The 13,388-nt window shown below is 36.9% G+C and overlaps 4 protein-coding genes across 4 annotated transcripts; all 4 read right to left on the bottom strand.

Annotated features, from left to right (window-relative positions):
• Positions 1-233: 233 nt before the first annotated feature.
• Positions 234-1,569, bottom strand: LOC127157897 (Ig-like V-type domain-containing protein FAM187A). The gene has a single exon (XM_051101083.1). The coding sequence runs from the start codon at positions 1,567-1,569 to the stop codon at positions 301-303; it is 1,269 nt and encodes a 422-aa protein (XP_050957040.1). The 3' UTR covers positions 234-300.
• Positions 1,570-1,658: 89 nt separating this feature from the next.
• ccdc103 (coiled-coil domain containing 103) lies at positions 1,659-4,299 on the bottom strand. Its single transcript, XM_051101102.1, has 3 exons — positions 3,209-4,299; positions 2,686-2,815; positions 1,659-2,051 (listed from the first exon to the last, which is right to left on the bottom strand). Exons 1-3 carry the CDS (start codon positions 3,349-3,351, stop codon positions 1,659-1,661), a joined length of 666 nt encoding a protein of 221 aa, XP_050957059.1. The 5' UTR covers positions 3,352-4,299.
• Positions 4,300-4,451: 152 nt separating this feature from the next.
• rpl23 (ribosomal protein L23) lies at positions 4,452-6,669 on the bottom strand. Its single transcript, XM_051101121.1, has 5 exons — positions 6,511-6,669; positions 5,492-5,575; positions 5,068-5,196; positions 4,833-4,946; positions 4,452-4,578 (listed from the first exon to the last, which is right to left on the bottom strand). The coding sequence occupies exons 1-5, from the start codon at positions 6,521-6,523 to the stop codon at positions 4,496-4,498; spliced, it is 423 nt and encodes a 140-aa protein (XP_050957078.1). The 5' UTR covers positions 6,524-6,669; the 3' UTR covers positions 4,452-4,495.
• A 542-nt stretch (positions 6,670-7,211) lies between these two features.
• Positions 7,212-12,407, bottom strand: si:dkey-283b1.7 (brorin). Its single transcript, XM_051101096.1, has 3 exons — positions 11,852-12,407; positions 10,018-10,147; positions 7,212-9,174 (listed from the first exon to the last, which is right to left on the bottom strand). The coding sequence occupies exons 1-3, from the start codon at positions 12,203-12,205 to the stop codon at positions 8,912-8,914; spliced, it is 747 nt and encodes a 248-aa protein (XP_050957053.1). The 5' UTR covers positions 12,206-12,407; the 3' UTR covers positions 7,212-8,911.
• Between the last annotated feature and the right edge of the window lie 981 nt (positions 12,408-13,388).

Below are 13,388 nucleotides of genomic sequence, written 5' to 3'. Positions count from 1 at the left end.
TTATGTTCTATTGTGTGTGTGTGTGTGTGTGTGTGTATAATAGAACAAAAATCACTTTTTGATCTTCACTGTACAGTATGTAGTTTCTGTTTTTTCTACATTTTTGTAATGATGATTATTTAAATGTTTTCACTATAAAAGAAGAATACATAGTGATTTAGTTTCCATTCTCACTCTCAGTCTGTTAAAGAACAAAAACATGTTTTAAAGATTCAAAAAATTCAGAAACTTCATTAAGCAGCACATTTATTCAATTTCACCTTGCACTTCACACTAAATGTGCATTTAACTACAGCAAGTTCAAGTTCTGTCAATATCTGCGGAAGTTTCTTCCCTGCTTATGTGCCAAATAAATCTGACTCCCACAGTGAGGAGAAACACAGCAGAAATGCCAGCATAGCAAACAAGTATAACTTGTAGCGCATAGACAGACTCTGGGTCTGAGATTTGACGCAAACGTCCCAAGCGCAGATACACCCCCAGTCTAATCTCTGCAGCCAGTTCTCCTTGGAGCCAGCAGAAATAAGAGCCTTTGTCCTCGAGCTGCACAGGTCTGAAGTTTAGGTGGTGACCGGTGTCAATAAAGACACGAGACGTCTTGTTCATCCCCTCCATATACTGAGAACGATAAAGCGGTGTTGAACCTTTATCCCAGGCCACAGCGTACTGTGGTTTGGTGCCAGGACAGGTCAAGACCAGATCAGAGTCTGAGGGGTGGTTGTGAAAGTGAATGGTGACACCTGAAGGACCTCGATCATCAAACTCAAGGAACTTCAGCAGAGCTTGTCTCTCTGGAGATGTTGTAGGTTTCGTAGGACAGGGGGTGTGACAGTTCCTCACCTCAAGCTTGGCTCCGTAGCTACTGCTGGAAAGTCCAAACTGTTGGGGAACGGCTGAGGAACCACAGGAAGCAACTGTGTCTGATTCACGCTGATAACGTACATGCAGGTAAATGCTTTTGACGTAACAAAGTCCAACGCGCATCTGCTCACCCTGGACGTCGCATCGGTCACATTTAGACCATGACCCGTAGCTGGTGAACACTTCAAACTTTTCTGTTTTTATACCAGTGGGCTCTGCTTGTACTTGAGTCCTCGATTTGACGTTCCAAGGAAATAAAACTTGACAGACCTCCTGGACATCAACATCATAGCCGTAGAAGAATTCACCAGAGGCCGTGCCACAGATATAGTGCCCTGAGTCAGCTTTCTGCACCCTGAAGATGACAAGACTAAACAAACGGATGGAAAAGCGACTGCGCAGATCTGACCCTCTGCCAACTTTGGATGATTCCACCACCTTGGTGCCCTCAAAGTCTGTGAGGACTTTGGTGTTCATGGAGCCAATTTGTTTTTGATAGTACCACACTACTGAATGAGTCTCCTCTGGTTTACAGTGACAAGGAAGTTCAATGGTCATATCAGCTAGGAAGGCAGCAGTGTCAAAGACAAGAAATGCAGGACAGGCCCTGCTGGCAAAGATGTCCTCCTTATCTTCAGGAGCCTCATAGGCTGAAAGTAACTGTGGGCAGATGGCCCAAAAACAAATGGCCAGCACTTCTCTTAGCATATTTCTGTCAGCATAAAATACGAAAAAAATAATATAACAAAAAACTCTATAAGGTACAATGGAAAACAACAATGGAATTTCAATATGAACTATTTTTGGATCCCATATTTTCCCATTAATGCTTTCAGTTTTATGTCAGAAGAATCACCAACTGCAACTTGCAGCTTGTGGAAAAGCTCCTCACAGGCTTTTTGTTCCGTCTGACTAAGTAGGGACAGATTAAGGCCAAAACGTCCAGTTCTGGAAAAACCGTCCAGCACGCCAATCACTATTTCCTCATCCCCTGATTTAAGACATTGTGACAGAATCAGAAGGAAGTCGCCTAGGAGACCAAGGCCAACTTCAGTTCTGAAGATTTCCTGCAGAGCCTTGCCTCCCAGACTCACAAGGAGACTGTACTTTTCCAATGAGCTTCCTGCAAACCTGCGCCAGTCACGGATGAATTCTGATGCACTTCTTGGTTTGATCTCAGATAACTGTGGCTGAAAGTAAATTCCGAATTAAGTTAGTTATGCACTTCATTCGAAAGTGAGATGATGTATTGTGAGATCTAGCATTGGGACAACATACAGTTAAAGTCAAAAGTTTACATACCCCTTGGAGAATCTGCAAAATGTTAATTATTTTACCATAATAAGAGAGCTCATACAAACTGCACGTTATTTTTTATTTAGTACTGACCTAAATAAGATATTTCACATAAAACACATTTACATATAGTCCACGAAAGAGAATAATATTTAAATTTATAAAAATGACCCTGTTCAAAAGTTTATACTTGATTCTTAATACTTTGTTGTTACCTGAATGATCCACAGCTGTTATTGTTCATCCTTGTTTGTCCCGAACAGTTAAAGTGCCGGCTTTTCTTCAGAAAAATTCTTTGGTTTTTCAGCATATTTGTGTACTTTACACCTTTCCAACAATGACTGTATGATTCTGAGATCCATATTTTCACAATAAGGACAACTGAGGGACTCATATGCAACTATTACAGAAGGTTGAAGCGCTTACTGATGCTTCAGAAGGAAAATAATTAACATTTTGCAGCTTTTGCAAGGTGTATGTAAACTTTTGACCTCAACTGTAGGCCATTCACCTCATAAAATGTCTCACCTGGACCTCCTCAGATAAAGGACTTTCACGTTTTGAGTCAAAAGCAATTGGATTCCACGGCTGCTTTCGAGGCGCACCAGAAATGTCCTTTCTGTCAAGGGGCTTTAAATGAGATGCAAGTACTATATCCCTGAAATCATAACATATAAAATGGTTACAAAAGACACCAGTGTTATGGTAGCATCACTGCGATAAAACAATAGTTATAAAACAATGTTTTTATATTTTTTCATGATAATTTTAGCTATTTTTAGAAAGAAAAAAGTTTTTAGTCAATTTATTATTCTTTTTTGAACGTCTATATAGTTTTTTTTTTTTTAATTAATGATTAGGCTATTTCACTATTTTAGTTGTTTTAGTATTAAGTTAAACTAAAAGGAAGTGAGAACTTTTGCCCTGGCAATTCATTTCACTTAACGTTCATTTTAACTGACAGACATATGGAGTCGCTACCGGTAAATGGAGAGCTGAAGTTTAAAGCTAGTAAATGTAAATTATACATTATAATAAATCAAAAACGTACCTGAATTCTTCATAACTGGCTACGTTTTGGTTCAAAGCGCGAAATTTGGCATCATTTTCCCTCTGATACTTCCTGTCCGCTTCCAGCGCCGCTTGTAGCTCTTTTTCAAGAGAACTGAAATTTATCATATCAGATTTCTCCATGCCTGCACTTACTGCTACGTGAAAAGTCACCCAATTTACTTTTATGAGGAGAACTAATAATGTTATTTACCTCAAAAGACAGAAACGAGCACAGCTAACAGTTAAATTCCTCACGCCTCCATAACAAACTGGTCTCCATAACAACCACGCATCGCATTTACGCTGTGACGCTAGCAGGAAAGAGTGCTTTTCAGATCAGCGAAACGTATTTAAAACATGTAATTTATATACATTTTGTAGGATATGCTATGTAACATTACCAAAACATAAAATGTATCATTTAGCTACTTTATAGACGTACAGCTCGTTGTTCTTTGCAGTTGAAAAACGAATTTTGTCTTTTGTATTTGTTTATGCATTACCATCATATGACCCTGGACCACAAAACCAGTCATAAGTAGCACTGGTATATTTGTAGCAATGCCCAACAATAAATTGTATGGGATCTATTTTTCCTTTATGCCAAAAATCATTAGGATATTAAGTAAAAATCGTGTTCTATTAAGAGATTTTGTCAATTTCCTACCGCAATTATCTCAAAATCATTTTAATTAGTAATATGCATCGCTAAGAACTTCAATGGCAATTTTCTTAGTATTTAATTTTTTAGCACCCTCAGATTCCATATTTTCAAATAATTGAAAGCCATATTTTCTTACATCCTAACAAACTATACATCAATGGAAAGCTTATGTAAATGAAAAAAAAAAAAAAAAAACAACACAACAAGTATGACTGGTTTTGTGGTCTAGGGTCACATTTGAGATTTAAATGTGTATCATTTACATTTTTAACTCAATTTCTTCCATGTATACACATTTTCAGCCAGGAAATCTATTAAGATTTCATGGTAATTTTCTGTTAAGAACTAATATTTCATTAATGTTCTTAAAGCATTAATAAATAAATGTAGATTTCATGTATGCATGTCAAATATGAAGCCTCAAGATGCAATATTTAAACTTAAGCTTAGAATGTAAAACCTTTACTGATTTTGGCTTTAAATAGCTTATAAAATATGAACAACACATTCAAAGTATTGCAGTTTTAACTTAAATGTTAAGACAAAATTCCCCAGAATCAATAGACAGTGACGCATGTAAACTTTCAGTATTTTATTGAAAACGACAAGCCACATTTGCACTCAGGCAATGCTACCAGCATTGGAAGCAATCCTGGGCCACAGGTCTGCGCATTCCTTGGCTACGGGTCCCGTGATAGCTGAGCCTACAAAAGACAACCAAAACAATTTAGCACTACACCTGAGCAAATTCTAGATCATTAAGTTAAAATAGCAGTTCTCAATAAGAGAAGAAAAATGTTCCATCACCGATTGAGATTTAACAGCACATGGCGACTGCCATCTCACCCATAAGCAATGGGATTTACTATTCCTTCATTGACGACTCACCCAGTCACTAAGCAGACAAAGCAAGTGCTTTAAGAAGGGTAACAAACAACATCTTATATTCATAACTCACCTTTCATTTCTCCTTTGTTATTCACTATGACCCCTGCATTGTCTTCAAAGTATAGAAACACGCCGTCTTTTCGCCGATACGACTTCCGCTGTCGTATCACCACCGCAGGATGCACTAAATTACAAGAGTTAAGTTGTATAAGCATACATCTTTACATCTGCATTCACGACCAGCATAAAGCTCAGGTTCCAGATGAAAAAAGCAAGAAAGAAATTCAGTCTCTGCAAACACTCACCCTTTTTCCTGAGCTCTGGCTTGCCTTTCTTCACTGTGGCCATGACCATGTCGCCCACACCAGCAGCGGGGAGCCTGTTCAGACGACCCTTGATGCCTTTGACGGATATGATGTACAGGTTCTTGGCACCTAAGTGAGAGAAAAATCGCCCAATAAGTGGAGTTCAATAACATTGCAACTCATCAGTATATTCCAAAATATGTTCTATTGACATACAGGTGTGCTAAACCTCAGCTGGGTCATCAAAAACAAGCTAAGATTTGTTCCATCACGGATTGAGATTTAACAGCACATGGCAGCTGCCATCTCACCCAAAAGCAATGGGATTTACTATTCCTTCATTGACGACTCACCCAGCCACTGAGCAGACAAAGCAAGTGCTTTAAAGAAGGATGACAAGCCCAAATATCGGTAAACCTCATACCTGTGTTGTCAGCGCAGTTGATGACCGCTCCCACTGGGAGACCCAGTGAAATACGGAACTTGGCTCCCGATGACCCACCACGTCCTAAACAGGAGAATAAATGCATTTAGAATTCAAGCAACCAAGATGCCAGTCACAATGTTTGCTTAGCTAGCCAGTAGCTTCATTTACAATTGACATTTTTAAATATCTAACAATTGTTTTATCAAAAACACTGCAAAGCCTCAAATCATTCACTTCAAAACTATTTTAAACTCATTAAAAAGTGAAGATTTTGTGCATCAGTCACTATTAAGACCCATGAAAGTGAATGGTGGCTTAGGTTGTCATTCTGCATAAAAGGCAGTGTTTTCCATAAAAAAAGAAAAATGATAATAAAGTGCTACAGATTTGAACTGCTCCTTTGATCTGCAGATTTCTAATTGCTATCGACACGCTTGTTTTACAGTAACGTTGGTGAACTGACATTTGCTGTCTGACTGATTCCACTCGACACAGTTATTACATTACTTACGAGGACAAAAATGCTTCAGAATCTATTAACTCCTCAGTCCGAGTTCAGTGCTGGTCTACACTGGCTGAAAATCTCAAATATATGCATTTCTTAGCAAGTCAACTCACTTCCATCCAGCGTCTAACGCTACCTGCTTCGTTGCATGTTGTCAGTCCGCTACTCGCACCTCTAAGTTAGTTGTTTTAAAAGTCACACTGCTTCTTTAACATACCAGTAAACGTCAAAACGTGTTTTAAATCTTGCTTTCGCACAAAGTTTGTGTATGAAGTGTTTAATCATCACACTACTGGCTCCACGAGACTGAGACCGCGGACTTAGCAAACATGGCTTCTCTCGCTAGCGGCAAATGCACAAAAGTATTTTTATCTAAGTTATACTTGACATCTGCTGTCAATATATCAAAAACATAAGTTGTCTATAATCATTTAAACGCATTTCTTCTTTTATTGGGCTCCAGTGTATCTCGTTTTAAAGATGATTGTGGATTTTCATATGTGTTTCTTACCTCTCTTAGACATTGTCGCCGAAAGGGAAAGAGGAAGAGCGAGAAAGGAATGCTGGGATATAATCGTACGCGTACCACTGCTCTCACAGCATCCGGCGAGCACTTCAGCGCCGTCATCCCTGCATCGCCACCTAGTGAGGCGTATGTATGCCTTGATAATACATTTCAGAAACGCGTGGTGAATTAAAGCCGCTTATAATAGAATTATAATGAAGAAAATACATTGCAGATATACAGTGACGCGTGAGTCTGACTCATTGACTCATTAGACTCGAGTGGGACACAGACCAAACACTAAGACATGCATAAATAATATAATCTTTTTAATAAAATGAGTATTAAATTACAAAATACTGAAATTAAATAACCTTCACTGTATATAAGATAGGCCTTATGAAATATTTGGGATTGAAAAGAATGCTTTAGAATACACTACCAGTCAAAAGTTTTCGAACAGTAAGATTTGTAATGTTTTTTAAAGAAGTCTCTTCTGCTCACCAAGCCTGCATTTATCCAAAATATAGCAAAAGCAGTAATATTGTGAATTATTTGTACTATTTAAAATAACTACTTTCTATTTGAATATATTTTAAAATGTAATTTATTCCTGTGCTCAAAGCTTAATTTTCAGTATCATCAGTCTTCAGTGTCACATGATTCTTCAGAAATCATTCTGATTTGCTGTTCAAGAAATATTTATTATTATTATAAATATTTAAAACAGGTGAGTACATTTTATTTTTTAATAAAAATTTATTTAGCAAGGATGCTTTAAATTGATCAAAAGTGATGATAAAGACATTTATAATGTTACAAAAGATTTCTATTTCAGATAAATGCTGTTCTTCTGAACTTTCTATTCATCAAAGAAACCTGAAAAAATTCTACTCAGCTGTTTTCAGCATAATAATAATAAATGTTTTTTGAGCAGCAAATCAGAATATTATAATGATTTCTGAAGGATCGTGTGACTGAAGTAACGATGCTAAAAATTCAGCTTTGAAATTTTAAAATCTATTCACGTAGAAAACAGTTATTGTAAATGGTACAATTATTTAACATTTTAATTGTTTTTGCTGTACTTTGGATCAAATAAGCAGAAAAGACTTCTTCAAAAAACATTAAATGTTCAAAAACTTGACTGGTAGTGTATATTATCACAATTTGAATATAATAAATTATTCATATGTTTGTAATTCATAAAGACTGCGTTGTCAGTATATTAGGCTACATGCATTTTGTAAATTAGCTGTGTTGTAGAAAATGTCTGTTGAAAACATCAAATATGCAATGATTCAGATTTTTAAATAACGAGACAAGGAGAAAATACTCAAACCTGAGATGATTTTAATACTTAAAGTATGTATTTCCATTTGACCAGCCCTTTGAAAAATTGTGTTTTTTTTTTATTGCATGCTCCACTTCCTATCTAAACAAACAAATACATTAATCGTCTTTTTGGAGAACAACATTTTACAGATTATATCTAACACAATATGACATTTTGTAAATTTACCTGTTGGAATGAATATTGAAGTTAATTAACACGTCATATTGGACATGGAATAAATCATTTCAACGTCAAACAATATTCAAGACTTCCAAGGTATGTAATATGCCCATTAACAGAACATGCTACAAGAATGAGATGGAAAATGGGATGGGATTTTGTACAATACTCCATTTTTAAAATAATGCTGCATAACTGCATCTTAGTAAGAAGTAGACAAAATGATATACAATAATATACACACGTTTACACTACCATTCAAATGTGTGGGGTCAGTAAGATTTTTAAAGTGTTTTTGAAAAAAAGTCTCTTATGCTCACAAACGCTGCATTTATTTGATCTCAAATATAGTAATATTGTCAAATATTATTGCCATTTAAAATGACTGCTTTTTATTTTAACATATTTTAACATGTAATTTATTCCGGTGATGGCAAAGCTGAATTTTCAGAATTATAACTTCAGTCTTCAGTGTCACATGATCCTTCAGAAATCATTCTAATATGCCGATTTAGTGCTCAAGAAACTGATACATTTTCAGGAATCTTTGATGAATAAACAGGACAGCTATTGAAATATTTTTGTAACATTGTAAATGTCATTAATATTACTTTTGATCAATTTAATGCAGCCTTTTAAGTCTTGCTGACCCCTTGATTTCCGAACAACAAGTGTACCGTGTATAATAATGGAACATTTTATTAGTGCATGTTGCTTTTCAGCGGAGTGCCGATCTGGGCCAGGATGGGAGGGGGTGGTGAGGTTGGCTAAAGAGGTCAGCATTGGCAGTTATCCCAGCGCAGGTTGTGTTTACCCTGGGCACAGACACCTGCATGGTGCTCTGCATCCCCTCCTGCCTGTCAGACGAGCTGGAGCCAGGCACACTTCCCTTCATGGGATGGCATCCAGCCTGGGCAAGAACACTCTCTTTTTCTCTTTCTCTTCCTCCGTCTCCGTGTCTTGTTCCTCCATCTGTTTGGATGTGTTGTCGGAGTCAGTGGCTTCATTGTCTGCTCGTTGGCGCTCCTCACAGGTAGCGTGAGGATGCGTCTGCCACGTTCCGTCCCGGTAGGTGCAGAAACACACTGTCTGATCGTCAATCTCAACACGCTCTCCAGCCGAGATCACGCGATTTCCAGCAAAGCAGTTTGGCCCTATAAAAAAAGAGACAAGAGCATGAAGCTTAGTATTTGCTTATAGCTTATCTTAAAGGAATAGATCACCCAAAAATGAAAGTTTTCTCTCATTATTTACTCACCTTAATGTCATTACAAACCTGTATGAGTGTGTGGTTTCTGTATGGAACCCAATATAAGATTCTGTCAGTGGGGTCCAAAACAACATTGTTTTTCAAAATTAATTTTTCCAAATATCTTCTCCAGAATAAATGAAGTCATGCAGGTTTGAACAACATGAGGGTGAGTAAATGATCACCGAATTTTCATTTTTGGGTAAACTATCCCTTTAACCACTATTGACTATTGAATGATTGATCTCAAATAGAAATTGGCAGGCATTTGTCTTTCGTATATACCAAATCTTTTGTTTTGAAATCAGTATACGTTACTTAAGAAATTCTTTAAAAACATTACATACACAAACTATCACACGCAATCTGTCCACTTCAAGCCTTCTGTTGTCAGGGATGGCCTAATGCCCCATAGTGCCTGTGCCATCCCAGCACGCCATGAACTAGTTCCTATTTATAGACGGCATGGTAGTAAGCAATCCATCGAACAATTCCATTGCATCATTATTTTTCCATGACATCACTGTGAACTATGCAGTAATCAAGAAGAAATCAATCTAAAGCAAGAGGTGAGGGCTCCACATCAACAATGTAACCTCCTCATTGATCCTCAAAGCACAACCTTACATGCCTCTCAAAACACATGCTGTAAGTGATGCAGATGTTTGTTAAAACATTACGCTACAGTGGTAATAATGTTGAATGGGACGTACATGCATGTGAGGTGTGTGTGTGTAAAAACTCTCACCATTTTTGCACACAGGACAGCAATGGTTGGGTTCATATACAGGATTCACACAATGTAAAGCAGGACAGCCGGATATGCTGCAGTAAACTTCTCTGTTGACTTCACAACGGCAACGCTCACAGGGTGACAACTGTTTAATACAGGAACAAAGAAATTTAAATTCACTGAGGACATACTGATTGACAGGCCAGGGAAAACATATTGTCAGAAACAGAAACAGGCGATTGCAAATTTTAGGATTAACCTAAAATTATTCCTTTATACATAAACATTTTTTTCTCAGGAAAAAAGGTACAACACTTTTACTGGGGCAGTATCCTTTCGAAAGGTACTAAAACAGTTGAGGTCAAAGGTTTACATCCCCCGTTCACAATCTGCAAAATGTTATTTTACCAAAATAAGAGGTATCATTCAAAATTAGTGATATTTTTTATTTAGTACTGACCTGAATAAAATATTTCACATAAAAGACGTTTACATATAGTCCACAAGAGAAAATAATAGTTGACCGTGTGCAAACGTTTACATCCCCTTGATGCTTAATAGTGTGTTCTTACCTGAATGATCCACAGCTGTGTTTTTTTGTTTAGTGATAGTTGTTCATGAGTCCCTTGTTTGTCCTGAACAGTTAAACTGTCTGCTGTTCTTCAGAAAAATATTTAAAATCACACAAATTCTTTGGTTTTCCAGCATTTTCAAATTCAAAACGTTTTCATCCCCAAGCTCTTAATGCATCGTTTTTCCTTCTAGAGCATCAGTGAGCGTTTGAACCTTCTGTAATAGTTGCATATGAGTCTCTCAGTTGTCCTCAGTGTCAAAAGATGGATCTGAAAATCATACAGTCATTGTTGGAAAGGGTTTAAATACACAAAATGCTGAAAAACCAAAGAATTTGTGGAACCTGAAGGACAGTTTAACTGTTCAGGACAAACAAGGGACTCATGAACAACTATCACAAAAAGTGGATCATTCAGGTAACAACACACTATTAAGCATCAAGGGGATGTAAACTTTTGAATGCTATATTTTCTATATTTTTTGAACTATTATTTTCTCTTGTGGACTATATGTAAACATATTTTATGTGAAATATCTTATTCAGGTCACTACTAAATAATAACAAGCATTTTGTGTGATCCCTCTTATTTTGGTAAAAACATTTTGCAGATTCTAAATGTAAACTTTTGACCTCAACTCTATTTACATTTGAAGTACTAATATGTACAATTTAGGGTTAAACAAGACGTACCTTTTAAAGTTTAGCCTGTTTTGTTCCATACTTTTGTAATAGTGTCTAACAAACGTTATGGTTTTACACAAAACGCAGATATTAGATAATTATCATGCAATTTTTATGATGTGCCAATCTGAATTTTTTCATTTCCTGAAAAAAAGGTCACCATTACATAATACATTTTCTACATTGTTGTAAGAAACCTAAGAACGTTAGTGAAAAAACAAATCAAAACGAAATATTATAATCATCATTATAATACCCTGCTTAAAAACAATAGAAACCATCACAGAAATTCTAATGTCTAAACCATCAACTTTTAACCATTAAAACGATTTAAAAAAAAGGTTTTGTGTAGTTTGTTTTGGGACATATTTCATTAGATTTTGTGGTTTTAACAAGCCATCAATACAAGGCGACTAATTACCAGTTGAAACCCACAGGATCCATTACAGTTTCCATTAAAACCAATACAATTCCCAGTAAACCATTACAAATTCTGTGATGGTGTCTATTGTTTTCTTTTTTTCCAGCACGGTATCCATGCAGACCAATATAGTGAAATACATTTTTACAATCTAAAAACTTCCGCCGACTCACCCTAAATTCCTCCAGCATTCTGTAAGTTTTGCCCCCGTACACACAAACTTTACTGACGGCTTCACACACGGGACAGCAGGACTTGTATTTGATGCGCGTACATCGGGGGTGTATCCGCGGGCACTTCGGTCTGACACACACGGGTCCATCCTCTGTGCAGGTGCAAGGACACGCTGTGGAGCTCGGGTAATACACCTCTCCGATGCCATAAACGAAGCCTTGATCGTCGATACAGAACTTGCCGCGATAGTCACCGAATTCGTATTCCAGCTCGGATTTTGAAGAATACTCTGAGGCGCTCTGGAGAACGAAGCACTGGAGTGCAAACGAGATGCAAAGGACGAGAGATCGCATCCTTACTGGCAGTATGTTGTGGTCTGGATTGTCATCATACGTGTGGGGCAGTGTACAAACATATGCCCAATGACATACACAAGAGAAAATGACCCTCCTCTGAATGTCACCATCAGTACTGTACAAACACGCTTGCAGGCAACTGTATTTTGATGTTAAGTGTGACTTCAATAAGAAAACTTTTCTTTATATTTACTTTTTACAATAGTGCTTGCTAATGCTTGTTCTACACGTTTAAAATAATTATATTTTATATATATTTAGATATATTAATATGTTTTAACGTTATTAAACCTATTCCTAAAAACTTGACCCTTAAAAATATGCGGAGCGGATGCATGGATGCACACCTGGCCTTGGATACATATGTATCTCAGGTGAAGAGCTTCACAGAAACGGTGGTGTTACATGTATGTGCAAACACTAGACTGCTTTCATAATCAAATTAGACTACTTTTATTCCTTTTTCGCCATCTGCTGGTCAAATGACTGGCAGCACAGTTTAAGGATAATGGTTCGCTCTCCTTGATATGTACATTTTATGTAACTTTGGCATGCTTATTAAATGAACAAACTGTCCAGACCTGCAACCACACAGTTTAATGATCTGTACCTTAAATTACATTGATTTTGAGTGCTATTGACTTCTAAAAATTAATCTACACTAAAAAAAATAAAAAAAAAATGCTTGGTTAAAAACAACCCAGTGTTTGGGGAAATATGGAAAAACCCAGCGGTTGGGTTATATGTCAATATATATATATATATATATAGTTCAACAATAGTTGATAGTTGATGATCAATTGTCCATATTTCACCCAGTGCTGGGTTGTTTTTAGAGTGTGTGTGGTTTTTTTTTTTTTAACATTTTTTTAAATTCAGTTTAAAAACTAACATTTCTTGATTAGATTGTAAGGAAAAGTTCAGGGCTCCATTAAAAAGTCACACTCTAACGGCTGACAACTTTGCTGACAGAGCACTTTTTGCTCTTTGTGTCAGACATGATATTGTTCTGTCCATTGTTGTGGTTGGGTTGCTTACTTTTTGTTTTTTTGGAGGACCACTAGAGCATCTCACCAGCCCGTAAATTCTGCCTGTGCCAAAGTGTGTTACTTTGCTTCTTGGCTCACTAAGACCTGGAAAACTCAAGACACTGGACTTTCTACATCTGCTCTGGGTGGTT

This window comes from Labeo rohita, chromosome 3 (genome assembly GCF_022985175.1).
Source record: "Labeo rohita strain BAU-BD-2019 chromosome 3, IGBB_LRoh.1.0, whole genome shotgun sequence".
Taxonomy (NCBI): Eukaryota; Metazoa; Chordata; class Actinopteri; order Cypriniformes; family Cyprinidae; genus Labeo; species Labeo rohita.
The sequence above is the reverse complement of the archived record's forward strand: the minus strand, read 5'-3'. Positions and strand labels throughout refer to the sequence as shown.